The 18,961-nt window shown below is 48.1% G+C and overlaps 1 protein-coding gene across 1 annotated transcript in view; it reads left to right on the top strand.

Annotated features, from left to right (window-relative positions):
• NCAPH (non-SMC condensin I complex subunit H) overlaps positions 1-18,961 on the top strand; it is a 68,212-nt gene that overhangs the window by 13,842 nt on the left and 35,409 nt on the right. Inside the window, exons 6-11 of the mRNA XM_044279244.1 lie at positions 5,404-5,519; positions 6,075-6,264; positions 6,500-6,591; positions 7,011-7,198; positions 7,650-7,798; positions 8,878-8,981. Coding sequence (XP_044135179.1) covers positions 5,404-5,519; positions 6,075-6,264; positions 6,500-6,591; positions 7,011-7,198; positions 7,650-7,798; positions 8,878-8,981 — 839 coding nt within the window. The remainder of the gene's footprint in view (positions 1-5,403; positions 5,520-6,074; positions 6,265-6,499; positions 6,592-7,010; positions 7,199-7,649; positions 7,799-8,877; positions 8,982-18,961) is intronic.

Genomic DNA, 18,961 nt, shown 5'->3' with positions numbered 1-18,961 from the left:
ACTGATTTATCCAATAGGAAAATAAAATTCAGCTTGGTGAGGTACGTCTCTGGTTTCATATATATGGCAGCCAGAGGATATTCCAATCTATTAGACTTTAGTAGAGGCAAGCATTGCCTTGAAAGACTTCACTACCTTTTGGAACTCATCAAGAACAACTACAGTAATACCTTACTTATGTAAGCAAGTGTAGCATCTCAGAGCCCTACTGGGCTGGGGGGGCCTAGTTGGGCTGAGCTGCAATACCAAGCACAACCACTACACTATGTACGGCGCGGTGAGCACAGCGGATCCCTGGAACACAATGATGAGGATGATCTATCCTAAAGATAGGTTATCATTTTCTAGATAACCCCTTTGAGTTCACAAAGGATATCATTTTACTATTAGAGTGGTAGTTTTTAGCCTCTATAAGTATTAAAGAACGTTTTTAACCTGTGGTAAGAAGCAGAGATTTTGAAAATGAAAGTGAGGGAGTAAAACACAAAATACATGAGAAAGTTGTGTAACTTTTTTTTTTTAATAAATGTTTTCTTTTCCAATAAAGAAATAGGTATCAACAATCTTCCATTTCAATATTACCCAACAACAGAATAGAAATACAATAATGAAATCATCTCATTTTATACTTAAATTACCCCCCCCCCCCATCCCTCCCTCCACCATCCGTTTCTTTCCGCGGAGTCACTGTATCTACACCGGCTGTCATTGTTTCCAGTTGCCCCCGATCCGCAGCCAAGCTGCCTTTTTTCCCGCGGTTTGAGCTAAAATATATTCATACTGCCTAACCCTATTCATCCGTTCCATCCACTCCTGAAAATTGGGGTGTTTTATGGTGCCCCAATATTTAACTATTATTATTTTGGCCAATGCGATGCCCCGAAGCCAAAGTGTCTGCTCAATTTTATTTTTATCTGTCTCTGGGAATGTGCCCAGGATGGCATAGTCAATGCAAGCTTGGTACTTCATAGGGGAGCTATCCTGCAATTTCCGAAATATTCGGATCCAATGTTCATTTATCCCTGGGCATTCCCACAGCAGATGTTTATAATCTCCTCTATCTTTATTACATTTGTAGGAGTTCTGTTTCCTGTCTTAATAAATGATATGCAGTAATGCTGGTGTATAATAGAGACGATGTATGATTTTCAGAAGAATCCATGCATGGGCGGGTGAAAGTCGATATTTTATTTTATTTTTTTAATATTTCTGTACACTATGTTCCACGGGATGGGTTCCCCCTTTTGTAGATCTTTCCCATTTAGCCTCACCCCTAAATGTGATCCTATTTGTGTGTTCATGTTTTAACTTAGCATAAATGTGTGATATAGAGGTATTAACAGTCATATCTTGACAAAAATCTAAAAAAGTGTTCTTTACAATATTCAAATAATTCTTATTCTCCGTGTAGTGTATAGCGTGACAAAGTTATTAATATCGAAATTTATCAATAAATCCTAATTCAATGTCTGGTAAAATTTCATTTAAGGGCTTAATCTGTCCTTCATGAAAAACTTGTGCAATTAAATATATCCCGTATTTTTCCCAGTATTCAACGTCACCCAGTTGCATAACTTGTGGTAAGTTTACATTCCCCCACAGTGGGGTGTAATGGACTGCTTCAGAAACGCCCACCATATCTCTAACTTGTTGCCAAATATATCCAAGCATTCTACTGAACGGGTTTATTATTGTTTTCTTCTTAAAAATACCAGTTTCGAGAATGTGAAATAGATCCTCCCGGGGTCTGCATTGCTCCCCATAAAGAGACCGAATGCATTTATTCCTTCGATTCCTCACACACCATCTCAATTGGGCAGCTAGATAGTACCCTTTTAGAAAAGGGATGGATATTCCACCCTCCTCTTTATACAAATATTGTATCTTAATTCTAACTTGTTTGCGGCCCCATATCAGTTCGTTAAAGAGGGTCTCTAATTTATTGAAGAATTTATCCTCTATCGTAATTGGGCTAGCATTGAATACATATAGTAACATTGGTAGCAGTGTCATTTTTATGAGTGCTATACGGTTAATTTGTGATAGGGGAAGTTTTAGCCATATTCTAATTTTTTCCTTAACTCTGTCTATTATTGGGAGTATATTCAATTTCGTATAGTGTTCCAGTTTGGTCCCCATCTGAATGCCCAGATAAAGTAGGGAGTCTTCTGGGGTCAATATGCTAACCCGAAAATTATGGCCCAGTGGGACCGGACATCTTAATGGAAGGAATTTTGATTTCTCCCAGTTTCTCGTATCCAGATAGATATCCAAACTCGTCCAGATTTTCCATGACCCTTGGCAAGTTCTTGTACCCCTTCCCCAGAAAAAGCAGCATATCGTCTGCGTATTGACTTATTTTGTCGGCTTCTCCCTCACACCCAAAGCCTGATATTTCCCCGTCTGCTCTAATTTCGCATGCAATTGGCTCCAGAAACAACGAGAAGAGCAAGGGGGAGAGGGGGCAACCCTGGCGTGTTCCACGGGTCAGGGGGAAGGGGACAGAGTATTCACCATTCATTCGGACCCTGGATACCGGGTTTTGATACAGAATGCGGACCCATCTGGAGAAATATTCCCCTATTTTCACCAGCGACATCACTCTCCAGAGGAAGGGCCACTCCACCCTGTCGAAAGCCTTAGCGGCGTCCAAAGACAGGATGGAGCAGTCCCCCCCATCCCCTATCTGGATATTCAAAAAAGCCCTCCTTACGTTATCCTGTATGTTTCTTTTGGGGATGAACCCAGTTTGAACGACTTTGTGGATAACTGTTTTTAATCTATTGGCTAAGTTTAAAAATTCTATTTAGATTTGGTTTATTAGGACTATCCAGTATTACCGTAACCGGGCTATGGTCAGAGACCCCGTGACACTCATAATTCATTTTTTTAAATCTTATTAATGAGCCCGGGGCTGGCGAGGGCCAGATCAACTCGAGACATGGACCTATATGTGTTGCTGAAACATGAAAAAACTTGCTTATCTCCATAGAGAGATCGCCATATGTCAACCAATGCCATCTCTTTACATATTCTGTATAGTACAGTACTTGGACCAGAATTGAATTCGTAATTAGTTATGGTGGAGATCCTATCTTTTTTTATGTCCATGAGTTGAAGTCGCCCATCACCAGCATCGGGCACTCCTCTCGTGCTGCAATGTATTCCATCAATTTACATAATACAGTTGTAAAAGGGGGTGGAATGTATATAAAAGCAATAATTCTCCTCTGCCCCTGCCAATTACAGTGCCAAAAAATATACCGGCCCTCTTGATCAATTAACTGTTCTATTGGATCATAGTCTACCTGTCTATGAATATAGACACTGATTCCCCTAGAGTATGTGGAGTAACAAGAATGATATTCGTGAGAGGCCCATCTCCTTCCACCCAGCGCTGCCACTTTTTCACTTGTAAGGTGGGTTTCTAGCAAAGCCACTACTGCTGGTAAATGTCTAGAGACCAGATCAAACACTACACATCTCTTAATTTTATCCGTGGATATTCCAAGTCAATATTCTAGACATTTTTTAGTAGTGGGACAACACTGGGTGGAAGAGCAGGAACCCCCCCAACTGTGTACACTCAAGACCCCGACAGTTCCCAGCGGAAAGAAACCCCCCCCACACCCCGGTCCCGTTCTGACCTGCGAGTCGCAAACTGCGGCTCATAGGTCTCTAACTGTAGGCTATCCCCCCCCACCGACGACCCCCCCCAGCTCCCCCCCCCACCGCAACCATGAGCGGATTATTTAATGCCCGAGCGTCCATCCAGTCAGCTACATCACTTGGGTTGGAGAAGAATTGAACGGTTTCTTTGTAGATAACCCGTAGTTTCGTGGGGTACATCATGGAGTATTTTAATTGAGCTTGTATCAGTCTCTTTTTAACATCTTTATATTCTCTTCTTTTATCTTGTGTAACTTTAGAAAAGTCCGGGTATATCTCTATATTAGCGTCGTTGTATTTCACCATTTGTATCTTTCTTTTCCACCTAAGAATATTATCCCGATCCCTTGAAGAGGTCATTTTAATTAACATAGGCCTTGGTGCCAGCCCTGGTGGAGGTTTTCTTGTTGGGATGCGGTGTGCTCTCTCCACTATAGGTGTTACGTCCACTCCTGTGCCTGTTACATTGTTTGACAGCCATTTTTGTATAAAACTTATGGGGTCATCTTTTTCTGCTCCTTCCGGGAGTCCCACTAATTTAAGATTGTCTCTCCGGGATCTGTCCTCTAAATCCGCCATTTTTTCCTTCAGTGCCTTATTGTCACTCTCCACTGCTGCCATCCTTTTTTTAATCTGCCTGGATTCTTTTTGCAATTCTGTAGTCAGAGTTTCGTACTCTTTAGTGCGTTGCCTCATTTTATTTAAATCGTCCCTGATTACCGAAATATCGGACTGCACTGCTGCCACCGTTATCGTCAATGTACTTAATGATTGATTAGTTGTTTTAACGGCTTCCAGTATACCCGCTAGTTTGTGATCTATATTACTCATCTGATTATCAGCTTCCGCTACCTGATTTCCTCCCGCCTTCTTTAGCGGGATTTCGCTCTCTTCATCGTCCCCATCTGTGATATTTGTTTCTGATTTCCTCTTTTCTTGGTTAATGGAGGTGGGGATTTGAGGTATTTATCAAGCTGCGTCCTTACAGCTCCCCCTTTTGGGTGAGGAGGTTCCGATAGACTTTCTGTTTTGTAGTTTGGGGGCCATTTTTTTATTTTATTATTCCCTTCCCCTTTCCCCCTTTTACACGGTTACTTCAGGATCAATATTGTATGAGACACGGTATTACTATACACACAGTCAAGAGCATCTTATGGCACCCAGGCAGAGTAAATAAATCCGGGGATCTTGCATATAAGGCCCCGATATCCTGAATCACTGAAAGCTCCAGAGATGTGAATGCCCTGATTCTAGGGCTCATAGATTCCGGGCTCTGGGGCTCAGAGGAGTAGTGGAGAGGTTTTCACCCCGGAGCAATACAGTGCAGTGTCCCGCGACGGGGTAAAGGCAGTGCTAATGTACACTGGTATACCTGGTGTAGTACCCAAAGACTGCCGTTTAATCACAACAATTATCACAGCGGTCCCACAGAGGGATCAGATAGAACCGCTAGCAAATGAGGCAGCGTATGGAAAACCGGCCAATACCACGTCAGCTGATGGGGAAGGGGGAAACAGCCTCTCCCAGCCGGACAGCGCCCCTCTCTTCAGGCCCCCCCCCCCCCCCCCCCCAGAAAACAAGGCAGCAGGGCAGATAGGGCATCAGAAACAGCGCTAATAAGGCACTCAAACGACTGTGTAACTTAAATCTATCCTAGTGACTGAAGGCTTCCTCTAAGACAGATGTTTGTTATACACATTTTGTATCTTGTCTTGTTTGTGCTGTATTTGACAGATGATGCTAGTAAAGAACCTGAAAATAAAAAGCAAAGGAAAAGGCAGCATTCTGTGGAAACCATTGAGCAGAACCTCAACAACATTACCCGTTCAGCAACAGACAGAGTTGATCAGGTAAGTGCCCACAGGTATATTCATGATTTCAGACATAACACGTGGGCTCATGGAAAGCTTTAGGCCAATATCCTTAATAACACATACAAATAGAGTATTACCATATGGTGCAGCCAGTAATGGAGATACAGCTGTAATAATCCCTCAGTCTTTTGTTAACTGACTGCAGAGAAGATTTGGGGTGAAATATATGTAGCTGCAGTATCATAAGAAAATGGAGGGAAAGAGCAGCAGTGTATGTATGGCCAATGTGGCGAAAACACATTGGGACATTTGTCTACCAGTCCCCTTGCCCTGGAGTAAGATGCCCCTAATTTATTAAGAAGCATATGCCACTTAATAAATTAGGCACATCCCTAAACCCTCTGCGCCAGAAACTCAAATCTGTGCCAGCCAGTGGCTGGCGTAGATGTGAGCTATAATTTCTGCTGTGATAGGCCCACCCCTCCTAATTAAGTGGTAAGGTGATGAAAAAGTTGCAAGGCATAAGGCAAATATGGCGAGAGCCACAGTTATGGTGTAAACCTTTTGATGTCCACCATCTCTTTTCTGCAGGTTGACCCTCTCTTTCAGAAAGCAGCTGCTTCATTTGATGAATGCAGTACTGTAGGAGTCTTCCTCACTGCACTCCGGTGCTGCAACTACCGCAGTGAGCTACATTTTGATGATTACTTGATCCCATTAACCACCATTGAAGAAGAAACCTTTCCTGCTCCCAACTCTGTGGACACTGCTGAGCTGAAACGTAAGTCACCCCATATAACCTTTTATGTGCTGCCTATTTACTAAATGGGTCACTGTAATATATTTTTGGGGGATGAACAGGGGCTATTGGCAGGAGAAGGAATCGTATAAATCTCATTGCAAATGTTTAAATAGTTCACAAACACTTGGCTTGCTTATTATTAGAATCTAAAAATAAAAGGTGTAGAGTCCAAAAATAAAAAGTGTTACTTTTTTTTTTTTTTTTCCTTCTGCAGCTCTGTTGGTTAATTGTGCAGAAAAGCATCCATTATGTCCATCGCTCTCCAAATTTCGGTTGATGCAGTTGGATGGGGATGTAAAAGATGAGGTATAACAAGACAATCCTTACGTCTTCAGCGGCCGCACACAGAACTGTACACTTCAATGTAGCTATTCCCACATGCTTCTTTTTACTAATATGCATGCCTTATCCAATAAACCAGGGATGGCCAACCTGCGGGTCTCCAGCTGTTGTAGAACTACAGTTTCCACCATACCCTGCCGTAGGCAGTCTAGGCATGCTGGGAGTTGTCGTTTTGCAGCAACTGGAGAGCTGCAGGTTGGCCATCCCTGCAACAAACTCACTGAACGTCCTATTAGGGTTTGTTCTGCGGACGAGAAGCCGGTTCAAGTATGTAGTGAGAAAAAAAACAGAATGCACGCAGACGCCATCTGTCTGTCCGTTGTTCACTGATCGTTTTTTTGAATAAGGCATGGGACGCAAAAACGCGTTTTCATTTATTGCAGACCACATCTACTTTAACTGATAAATACAAGGAAAGCGATCATGCCTTTGACATAAATGCTGAAGTAGCGGACGATGGTCCTGAACCGGAGATGGATGATTTTGATGCCGATATGTGTGATGGAAATGAAGTGGAAGACCTTGGACAGTTTGCAGAATACCGAGAAGCATGCAGATCAGAGAGAAAGGGGTATGTTCCTTCCTCTTGAGGATAGGTAATCAATTTTCTACTTCCAGAAAACCCCTTTAAATGGCCACATGTAATACTACAATTAGAGGGAGGCACTAAACTCCTTTATGCCAGCAAACTTGTCAAAGAGTCTCAAAGTTCGGCTCTCCTCTGCTTGCGCAAAATGTAACAAATTTATGGGAGTTTGTCTGAAATGTGGGCAGAGCAGTGTGGCACAGGCATAGCTGGTCAGACTTTTAGGTTATACCTAAAATCTATTCCAGCTTCTTTACTGGTGTGATTTCCGTTCTGGCACGAAAAACATAATGAGTGAAGAGGTATATGGGATTCCCAATACTGTAATAAATAACCTACTACATTTTCACTGGTCAGAACTGAGTATGTACTGTGTGCATTCCGGATATTTGATGTTAGGTATCGCTTAAATTCAATCATAGTTTTTTTTTTGCAGATCACAGATAACTAAAGTAGCAGAAGTGGACATCAGTACAATGTGTCTTCAGCTGTCTTCTTGTCCTGGAGAGTATTCATACTTCAGTCCTCGCACCATGTCCATGTGGGCAGGGCCTGATCACTGGCGCTTCCGTCCTAGACAGAAAAGTAAGTGGTTTCCTCTTCCTCCAAAAAACATGGTTTGTTAGGCTGAAAAAAGACATCTGTTCAGTTCAGTCTGTTATCTTGCAAAGTTGATCCAGAGGAAGGGAAAAAAACATGAGGTAGAAGCCAATTTTGCTAGTTTTAGAAGAAACATTCCTTCCTGAAATCCTTTGTCGATCCCTCGATCAACGACCCTTCTCCGGAAATCTAATGACTAAACCTGTAATATTACACTCCAGAAATACGGTACATCCAGGCCCCTCTTGAACTCTCCACCACCTCCTCAGGCAGGGAGTTCCATAGCCCTCTTCTATGTTTGTGTACAAACCTTCTTTCCTCCAGACGCAGAGCATGTTCCCTTGTCACAGTCAGTCCTGGGGATAAGTAGATGATAGGAGAGATCTCTGTACTGACCCTTGATATATAATTGCCTTTTTACTAAAGTGAATAACCCAAATTCTGAGCTAAACCCGGACATACCTATAATTTCACCCAGACAGCCCTCCTGATGACGGATCGCGCAGGGCAAGGGCTCTTTTATTTACAATAACACACTGCCGGGCGGAGGCTTCCGCCCAGCAGTGTGTTCAGTGACGTCACTGGCTCTGATGGGCAGGCTTTAGCACTGCTCTAGCCGTTTTACAGGCTAAAGTCCGCCATCGGTGCCGGTGAGTTCACCAGTATCACTGCTGGGCGGAAGCATCCGCCTGGCAGCCCTATAGAGATCCCGGTTCGTCACCGATACTCCAGAAAATGTCTTTGCCCTGCACGATTTAGGGAAGGGCAAAGGAGAGCATCGGAGCAGTTCATGCTCAAGTCGGGGGGACTGCCTGGGTGAAAATGGGGGTACCCAACTCTGAACCCGGACAACCCTTTTAAACCTCATCTGCCACTTCTCTGCCCAAGCCTCCAATCTATACAGATCCATCTGTAGCAGTATACTGTCCTCTGTAGTGTATGTGCCATTTGATGTCAGCATACATCGGTCAAATGGCCTAGTTGGAGCTCAGCCCCAGCAGCTTCATAAGGTGAATAGACAAGAACTTTGCCAGTAACTTCTGTCTCCATTTTCCCTTATCCAGTTGAGTCTGCTGGTGACAAGCAGAAAATTAAGAAGGCTAAGAAAGTCTTTGTGCTCGACTTTGAAGAGGATATTGATTTTGAGGTTCATTTTCGTAAGACTAGGGTAAGTTCTCTTTTTTTTTCTTTTTCTTTTTTTTTTTATATTTCTTTCGAAAATGCTATTGTCACAATGTTTTTCAGGAAGAAATCGCACCTCTTAAAAATCGGAGGATAGTTTTCTCGCCCATTTTCCTTGGGGGACACAGACCTTGGGTATAGCTCAGCTCCCTAGGAGGCGTGACACTAAGTAAAACTGTTAAGCCCCTCCTCCATCAGCTATACCCTCAGCCTGGAGATAGAGGCTACCAGTTTTAGCTTAGTGTCCAAGGAGGCAAGACACCCCCTGCTACTGCAGGGCTGTTTTCTCCTTGTTATTTTTACTTTTTCTTCTAATTTTGTTATTTTATTTTTTCCTAGGGATACCAGAGACGCATTAGACCTCTCTGCTCTCCCGGGGTTGAGTTGCGCCAGTGCCAACTTATCTGCACTGCTGCCTCCCCCACAGAAGCAATAGGAGGATCTGGGCAGCAATGGCTCCCCTACATCCCGCCAGCTAGGGGGTCGCCCGCACGCCAAGCCCCTCTTCCAGCTTCCTGCCACTGCGGTGCCAGTGGCTGAAGGGGCGACCCTGCTGGAAAGGACTGAGGGTGAAGACGTCGGACGGTGAGATGGCTATTCCAGCCCATACCCCGTCCCTATCTGCAGCATCTACCCCTCTGGGTAAGGGGGGCACCCGTGGTCGCTCATTCTGAGCGCTCATCTGCAGGACAATGCAGCACAGCAGCATCCTCAGCACCCCCACGCCGTTCCCCCCCATGCTGCTATCTTTCTCCCCCCCCCTCCCCCTCATTCGGGGCTGACTCCATTTTTCTCTTCTCTCTCTCCCCCTTCCCGCCGAGAATGGGGGGCGGGGTTTAGCGGTCCCGGCAGGGGGCGGGGCTTACGCGCGCGTCATTTTGGGGGCGGAGCTACGTTATCCTTCACAGGAGACATTTCAAGCGCTGGAGGGGGCGGAGCTTGTTCCCCGTGCTTTCTGCTGAGGTTTCCCGCGCTTCCTCACTCCTGACAGGAAGCTGGGACACGGTGGGGGACTCTAACCTCCTGTGTACATCGCTCGGCTTCTGTGGGCGCTCTCTGCTGCTCACTGCTGTTCACTGCTTCTCTGCTGCTGCTGATCTGGGCCATCTCCTGACGTTCTTCTGAGGCACTGGTAGGACAGTTAACCCTCTCCTAACCCTCCTGGTCATAGCTGCTATAACCCTTTGTGGTCTCTATATTAGAGTACAACCACACTTCAGCATGTCAGATCCCACAGGTGCCCCCAAACCCTGGTACCATGCCTGTACCGCCTGTAAGGAACTTTTTCCGCGTGGGCAATCTGAGCCGCATTGCCTTGCATGTCAGGCCCCGGTGCAGGGCCCGCTTCCCGCTGCGCCCCCCGGTGCCTCTGAACCCCCTGACTGGGCTAGGTCTCTGTCTCAGGCGGTGGAAAGCCTTACACACGTAGTGGGCCGTCTCGTGGATAGACCGCCTCTCCCGCAGGCTGCCACAATCCCTGTCGCACCCGCTGGGACTACCGTTTCTGCCGCCCCCACTGGTTCCCTGCCTCCCAGCGAATCTTCCAGGGCCCGGCATACTCAGAAACGTTCAAGGGTTGAGCGCACATCTTCTCCAGATGCTTCGCTCTCTCCGCCATGCGTGCGAGCTCAGTCAAGTCTATCCTCTCAAAGGGATACGCTTTCTGAGGGAGAACTGGCGGATTCGGACGTGGACATGGACTCAGAGCTTCTGTCCAAATTGGCGTCCGCGGTGGGGCATCTTGTCACTAGCATCCGTGATACCTTTCAGCTACACGATGACCCCCCCAGCTCTGAACAGGCCGGCGTGTCCTTTCTCCGCCCCAAACAGGCCTCCAAGGTTTTTCCCATACACGCTGATTTTTCTTCTGTGGTATCCAAGGCTTGGACTCGGCCTAACGTCCGCTTTATTACACCCAAAAAGCTGGACATTTGTTATCCCTTTCCAGCGGATTCTGTGACCACGTGGACATCCCCGCCTAAGGTTGATCCTCCCGTGGCTCGCCTGTCCAAAAGCACTACTATTCCTGTACAGGACGGATCTTCCCTCCAGTCTGTTGAGGACCGTCGTACGGAATCCCTCTCCAAGGCCATATTTACTGCCTCTGGTTCGGCCCTTAGACCGGTCTTTGCCTCCGCCTGGGTTGGCAAAGCGGTCTCTGAATGGGGTTTGCAACTGGAACGGGAGTTAGGGTCGGACGTCCCTGTTCAGGACCTCCGTTCCTTAGCCCAACTAATTGTTCAGGCCGGAAAATTCGTCTGTGAGGCCTCCCTTGATGCGGGTGCCCTCATTGCCCGTTCCTCTGCCCTGGCAGTTTCTGTCAGGAGGGAACTCTGGCTGAAGGTTTGGGCGGCGGACGCCGCTTCCAAACGCTCTTTGGCCGGCCTACCATTCACGGGTTCCCGCCTGTTCGGAACCCGTCTGGACGAACTTATATCAGAGGCCACGGGTGGGAAGAGTACTCACCTCCCCCAGTCCAGGCCAATGGGCGCCCCCCGTGGTCGCGCTGGTTCATCCCGTTTTCGGTCCTTTCGCAAGCCCACCGGGTCTAGACCCGCGGCCAGTTCTTCTTCCTCTGGCCCAGCCCAGGATAGACGCAAGAAGCCGCTTTTTTCGGACGCAACCTACCTGGCGCAAGTCCCAGCCTGCACGGGCTCCCACAGGCCAGCAGCCCTCTGCCTGAAGGTGCGCCCCCACCCACCCGGGTGGGGGGCCGCCTTCTCCTATTCAGGAACGTATGGCGGGCCCACATCTCAGACGCATGGGCGCTCGAGATTGTATCTTGCGGATACAAAATCGAATTTGCGTCCATTCCGCCAGACCGTTTCTTCCGATCCCGTCCTCCGCGAGATCCCGTACGAGTGGCCGCCTTCTTCGCGGCCATTCACTCTCTAATGGACAAGGGTGTCGTCGCCCCCGTGCCTCCGACGGAAAGGTTCAGGGGGTTCTACTCGAACCTCTTTGTGGTTCCCAAGAAGGAAGGCTCAGTGCGTCCGATCTTGGACCTAAAACGCCTGAACCGTTTTCTCCGACTGCAGAGATTCCGGATGGAGTCTCTCAGGTCCGCAGTGGCCTCCCTGGAAAGAGGGGATTTCATGGCCTCAATCGACATTCAGGATGCATACCTCCACGTTCCGGTTGCTCCATGTCATCACCGCTTCCTGCGCTTCGCGGTGGGGGACGATCACTTCCAATTCGTCGCCCTTCCCTTTGGTCTGGCGACGGCTCCTCGAGTGTTCACCAAGGTCCTGGCCCCTGTCTTGGCCCTTCTACGTTCAAGAAGTGTTTTTCTTCTCCCATACTTGGACGACATCCTGGTCAAGGCACCCTCCTTCTCTCAGACATCCCGCAGTGTGGAACTCACTCTGGAGACCCTGACGCGGTTCGGTTGGATTATCAACCACCCCAAATCTTCCCTTACCCCCTCCAGACGGCTGATCTTCCTGGGGATGCTCCTGGATACAGAGTTGGCGGAGGTCCGCCTTCCGTCGGACAAGCGTCTGGCCCTTCGCGGGTCGGTTCGCAGTCTCCTCCGTCATCACCGCCCTTCCCTCAGATCCAGCATGCGGTTGTTGGGAAAGATGGTTGCCTGTTTCGAAGCGGTGCCGTTCGCACAATTCCGATCCCGCACCTTTCAGAGGGCAATTCTGTCGGCCTGGGACAAATCACCGAGGAGTCTGGACAGGACCTTTCTTCTGCCTCCCCTGGCTCGGGCTTCCCTCGGCTGGTGGTTGCATATCCCTCTAAGGGGGAAGTCCTTCCTTCCACTGAACTGGCTGGTGATTACCACAGATGCCAGCTTACGGGGGTGGGGGGGGGTTTTCCCTCCCCGGTCCGTCCAGGGCGTTTGGTCTCTATCGGAGTCCAGACTTCCAATCAATATTCTGGAACTGAGGGCGATTCTTCTGTCCCTCAGACACTGGACCCATCTGCTGAGGGGCCACCCTGTTCGGATCCAATCGGACAATGCCACGGCTGTGGCATACATAAACCATCAGGGAGGCACTCGCAGCGCTGCAGCGATGCAAGAGGTGACCCTCATTCTCCTCTGGGCGGAGACGCACGTGCCGGCCTTATCTGCGATTTACATCCCGGGGGTGGACAACTGGGCGGCGGATTTCCTCAGCCGGTCCACCATCGACCCGGGAGAATGGTCCCTGCACCCAGAGGTGTTCGAAGCCCTTTGTCTTCGCTGGGGTCGCCCCGACGTGGACCTCATGGCCTCCAAATTCAACCACAAGGTCCCCCTATACCTGGCCAGGGCACGGGACCCGAAGGCATACGGCGCCGACGCGCTCGTCCTTCCGTGGCGCGAATTCTCCCTTCTGTACGTCTTTCCTCCTTTTCCCCTCCTGCCACGGGTTCTTCGGAGGATCGCGGCAGAGGGCGTCCCCGCGATTCTAATCGCCCCGGATTGGCCCCGCCGGTCTTGGTACGCCGACCTAATGTTGCTGTTGGCAGACGCACCGTGGCCACTGCCCTCCAGGGAAGACCTTCTCTCTCAGGGACCGATCTTCCACGAGCATTTAGGCTCGCTACGTTTGACGGCGTGGCTATTGAGACCGCCGTCTTAACGCGACGGGGTTTCTCCGCGGACGTAGTCCGCACCATGATCCGGGCTCGTAAGCCCGTATCCTCTAGGATCTACTATCGGGTTTGGAGGTCCTATCTGGGGTTCTGTGAGTCCCGGAGCATCCCACCTCTCCGGTTTTCTCTTCCCACAATCCTGTCCTTCCTCCAGTCGGGTCTGGACCTGGGGCTGTGCCTCAGTTCTCTGAAGGGTCAGATTTCGGCGCTGTCTATTCTTCTCCAGCGTCCCCTGGCCCCTCTAGGGCCAATTAAGACCTTTTTACAAGGGGTGGCTCACTCTGTTCCGCCGTACCGCCCTCCAGTTCCTTCCTGGGACCTGAATGTGGTGCTCTCGTCGCTCCAATCAGCCCCCTTCGAGCCTTTACGGGAGGTCTCCCTTCGCCTTCTGTCCTGCAAGGTCATCTTTCTTGTGGCCGTCACGTCTCTCCGACGGGTGTCGGAGTTAGCGGCTCTTTCTTGCTCCGAACCTTTCCTGATCTTCCACCAGGATAAGGTTGTGCTTCGGCCTGTCCCGACTTTCCTGCCAAAGGTGGTCTCCGCCTTTCACATCAATGAGGACATCGTCCTTCCGTCGCTCTGTCCCTCTCCTTCCCACCCCAGAGAACGGGAACTGCACCGTCTGGATGTGGTCAGGGCGTTGAGGATTTACTTGGAGGTCACCGGGTCCTTTCGGCGCACGGACTCCCTGTTTGTGGTTCCGGAGGGTTCGCGCAAAGGGTTGGCGGTCTCCAAGGTGGCTATTGCCCGTTTCATTAAACTGGCGGTGTCTGAGGCTTATCGAGCCAAGGGCAGACCTCCGCCTTTCGGCGTCACTGCTCATTCCACCAGAGCAGTCGGAGCTTCCTGGGCGCAGAGGCATCGGGCCTCGGCTGAACAGTTGTGCAAAGCAGCCACTTGGTCCTCTCTGCACACTTTCACAAAGTTCTATAGGGTGCATACGCATGCATCAGCGGATGCTGCTTTGGGCCGCCTGGTTTTGCAGGCAGCGGTTTCCTGATGCTCTGGTGGTGTTCCGCCTTGGGTTTGTGGTCCCTCCCTTCTTGGACTGCTCTTGAACGTCCCAAGGTCTGTGTCCCCCAAGGAAAATGGGCGAGAAAAGGAGATTTTTGTATAACTTACCAGTTAAATCTCTTTCTCGCTCTTCCTTGGGGGACACAGCACCCACCCTTCTGTGTTTGGTTACAGGGTTATGGTCTGGCGCCCCGTTGGGTTGCTGGCTGGTTGTTTCCGTTATTGGTTGTTATCCTTTCACTACTTGGACACGCAACTGGTAGCCTCTATCTCCAGGCTGAGGGTATAGCTGATGGAGGAGGGGCTTAACAGTTTTACTTAGTGTCACGCCTCCTAGGGAGCTGAGCTATACCCAAGGTCTGTGTCCCCCAAGGAAGAGCGAGAAAGAGATTTAACTGGTAAGTTATACAAAAATCTCCTTTTTACTTCTGCATAAAATAGTAGGAGATTTGTGGTACGTATATATAGGGCTGGGCAATATGGCTTAAAATCTATACTGTTGCCTGAATTTATGTCGATAATATCGTACAGCTGTAAAGGAAGGACCGGCACTCGCACTGGTTTCTTTATGCAGAATTTAATTTCAGTCGCGGCATTTTTTTCTTTTTTCGGTTATTTAAGACATTTCTTGAGGATAAGTTTGTATAGTCTGATGAAAGCACATGTTAGTGCTGAAACGCCGCGTCACTATGAATGAATAAGTGACTGAAATTAAATTCTGCATAAAGAAACCAGTGCGAGTGCCGGTCCTTCCTTTACAGCTGTAACATTGGGATGCCTGCCCGTTGACACGTGCACCGCCGAGCAACTTCACTGAGCAGTGCCGGCCATTTCACTTTAGATAATATCGTACAGTCCTGATCAAAAGTTTACGACCACTTCAAAAATGGCAAAAAATCATATTTAGCATGGCTGGATCTTAACAAGGTTCCAAGTAGAGCTTTAACATGCAACAAGAAGAAATGGGAGTGAGACAAAACATTTTTTGAGCATTCAATTTAATGAAAACAACAAATAAAAAAGGAAACAGGCTGTTTTTCAGCTGATCAAAAGTTTAGGACCACACCTCCAAAAAAAAAAACTTCTAAACATGAACTCAGTAATGAGTAGCTTCGCCGTTATTGTTTATTACTTAAAAAATTTGTTTTGGCATGCTTGATGCAAGCGTTTCCATGAGGTGAGTGGAAACATTTCTCCAAGTGGTGAAAACGGCCGCACGAAGGCCATCTACTGTCTGGAACTGTTGTCCATTTTTGTAAACTTCCCTTGCCATCCATCCCCAAAGGTTCTCAATTGGATTTAGATCAGGGGAACATGCAGGATGGGCCAAAAGAGTGGTGTTATTCTCCTGGAAGAAGTCCCTTGTCCTGCGGGCATTGTGTACTGTAGCGTTGTCCTGTTGGATAAACCCAGTCGTTGCCACACAGACGCGGACCCTCATTAATGAGGAATGCTCTCTGCAACATCTGGACATAGCCAGCGGCCGTTTGACGCCCCTGCACTTCCTGAAGCTCCATTGTTCCACTGAAGGAAAAAGCACCCCAGACCATTATGGCGCCGCCTCCACTGTGGCGCGTAGAAAACATCCCAGGTGGGATCTGCTTGTCATGCCAGTAACGTTGGAAACCATCAGGACCATCAAGGTAAAAAAATATTCTCATCAGAGAATAAAACTTTCTTCCACTTTTTGAATGTCCCATGTTTGGTGCTCTCTTGCAAAGTCCAAACAAGCAGTTCTGTGGCGTTAAAGGAGACGAGGTCTTTGAAGACGTTTTTTTGTTTTTGAAGCCCTTCAGTCTCAGATGCCGTCTGATCATGCAATTCAACAACCCGACCACGTTCAAAAAGGGAGAGTTTTTTTTGCCTTTGCCATCACAACGTGTGACTACCTGACAGAAAATGACAATAAATCCACATCTTTGCACAGATTTGGTCCTAAAATTTTTATCAGCTGAAAAACAGCCTATTTCAGTTTATTCGTTGTTTTCATTAAATTAAATGCTCAAAAAATGTTTTTTCTCACTCCCATTTCTTCTTGTTGCATGTTGAAGCTCTACTTGGAACCTTAAGATCCAGCCATGCTAAATATGATTTTTTTTTTTTGCCATTTTTCAAGTGGTCTTAAACTTTTGATCAGGACTATATCGTTTATATCGCCCACCCCTATGTATATATCTGTTCCTGCAACACAACCTTTAGAAGTGTGAGCAATTTGCTAAATAAAGAGGAGAGACCCCAGAACCCACAGCTGCACTCCCTACCACAACTGAAGCATTGATGTGGATGAGATTGTAAGAAACCTCATCTACATACATCTTGTCAATGCACAGCATGAAATCCAGTGCAAATCATGTCAATCACATGGGTTGTTAAGGTGCATACTGTGGACATACCCACACAACTTTGTTCCTATTCAGCTTTTAGTATTGGAAAGAAGAATTTTATACCAGATTAAAGCACATTCATGAGAGACAAGCAATATGATGGAAGACCTGGTCAGGTGGTAGTGGTTCCCCCCCCATTTTGTATGAAGGGGCCGTCTGACGGCGGTGAGGCAACTTCTGATTATTGGCAGTGGCTTAGAGATGCAGAGTTCGGGTCCATTCACACACCCGTGTGTGTTTCGCGTATCCGCAAAACACGGACAGCGGCAATGTGTGTTCCGCATTTTGCGGACTGCACTTTGCCGGCACTAAGAGAATATGCCTATTCTTGTCCACTATTGCGGAGAAGAATAGGAGATGTTCTATTTTTTTACGGGTCCGCAATTCTGATCCTGAAGTGCGGGTCCGCAATACCGGATCAGGGCCAAACGTTGTGCGGCCCCAAAGAAATGTATGGGTCCGCAATTCCGTTCCGCAAAATGCGGAATGGAATTGCAGATGTGTGAATGGAGCCTTCTTCTGTAAGTGTTAGTGTTTCTGCTGGTGGTGGTTGGTTATTTTTTCCTGTAACACAGGGATGAGGTCACAGAGGTGGTCTCTAGGTCTCTTCTGTGTACCTGTGTTGTCACAGTGACTTAAATTACTATTACTGGACCAATGTTTTGAGGCCATTGGGATGTCATTGAGGTTCTCCTCACTTAGGCTACTTTCACACTAGCGCTTGATCGGATCCGTTCTGAACGGATCCGATCATATTAATGCAGACGGAGGCTCCGTTCAGTACGGATCCGTCTGCATTAATAACTTGGAAAATTTTCTAAGTGCGCAAGATGCCTGAGCGGATCCGTTCAGACTTTCAATGTAAAGTCAATGGGGGACGGATCCGCTTGAAGATTGAGCCATATGGTGACCTCTTCAAGCGGATCCGTTCCCATTGACTTACATTGTAAGTCTGAACGGATCCGCTCGCCTCCGCACGGCCAGGCGGACAGCTGAACGCTGCAAGCAGCGTTCAGCTGTCCGCCTGTCTGAGCGGAGCGGAGGCTGAACGCCGCCAGACTGATGCAGTCTGAGCGGATCCGCTCCATTCAGACTGCATCAGGGCTGGACGGAGGCGCTCGGGTCCGCTCGTGAGCTCCTTCAAACGGAGCTCACGAGCGGACCGACGAATGCTAGTGTGAAACTAGCCTTACTTGGCTCCTAAAGGTCTTGTATTTTGGGACTTGCAGATTAATTTTCACTGATCCAGACATTTTTTACGGGAAAAAAATTCCAAGAAACTCAGTGTGATTGTAATCTTTATATAATCTCTTCCTGAGGTGGACCACTTCTTCAGATCCACCCACGTTTGTTCCAGGTCAGTTGTTGTCTGCTGTTTCAGGAGCAGCATCCAGTGGAACAACATAAGCCTTGCTCCTGTTCTTCCATTTCCAGAAATGTTTCCTTGTCCTCGCTGAGGCTGTAGTCTCCTTTCTTGAAGAGTCAGTAATGAATTCAAATGACCCAGCCAGGCATTGCTCGTTTTTGGCCTTAAAACATCCAAACAGGTTCCATTTCCTACTCTGCTTCCCTGAATCCTGGGAGTGAGCAGGTAGATGATTAAGGAACTATGTGAGCACAGGGGGTCCGGTTCCCCCGATATGAGCGTTATACTAAACTAAGTCCTATAAGGAATGAATGGAGCGGCAGGACGCATGCTTTGCCTGTTGCTCCATCAGAATGGTGGGAAAGGACAACCATTCTCTGCATCAGTGGGGGTCCCAAAGGTCGGTCCTCCTGCGATCAGCTAATTATCCCCTATTCTGGCAACTGTCCTTTCTCGCCCATTTTCCTTGGGGGACACAGACCTTGGGTATAGCTCAGCTCCCTAGGAGGCGTGACACTAAGTAAAACTGTTAAGCCCCTCCTCCATCAGCTATACCCTCAGCCTGGAGATAGAGGCTACCAGTTTTAGCTTAGTGTCCAAGGAGGCAAGACACTC

This window comes from Bufo gargarizans, chromosome 2 (genome assembly GCF_014858855.1).
Source record: "Bufo gargarizans isolate SCDJY-AF-19 chromosome 2, ASM1485885v1, whole genome shotgun sequence".
Lineage (NCBI taxonomy): Eukaryota > Metazoa > Chordata > Amphibia > Anura > Bufonidae > Bufo > Bufo gargarizans.
Note: the sequence above shows the minus strand (reverse complement) of the source record. Positions and strands in the feature narration are given on the sequence as shown.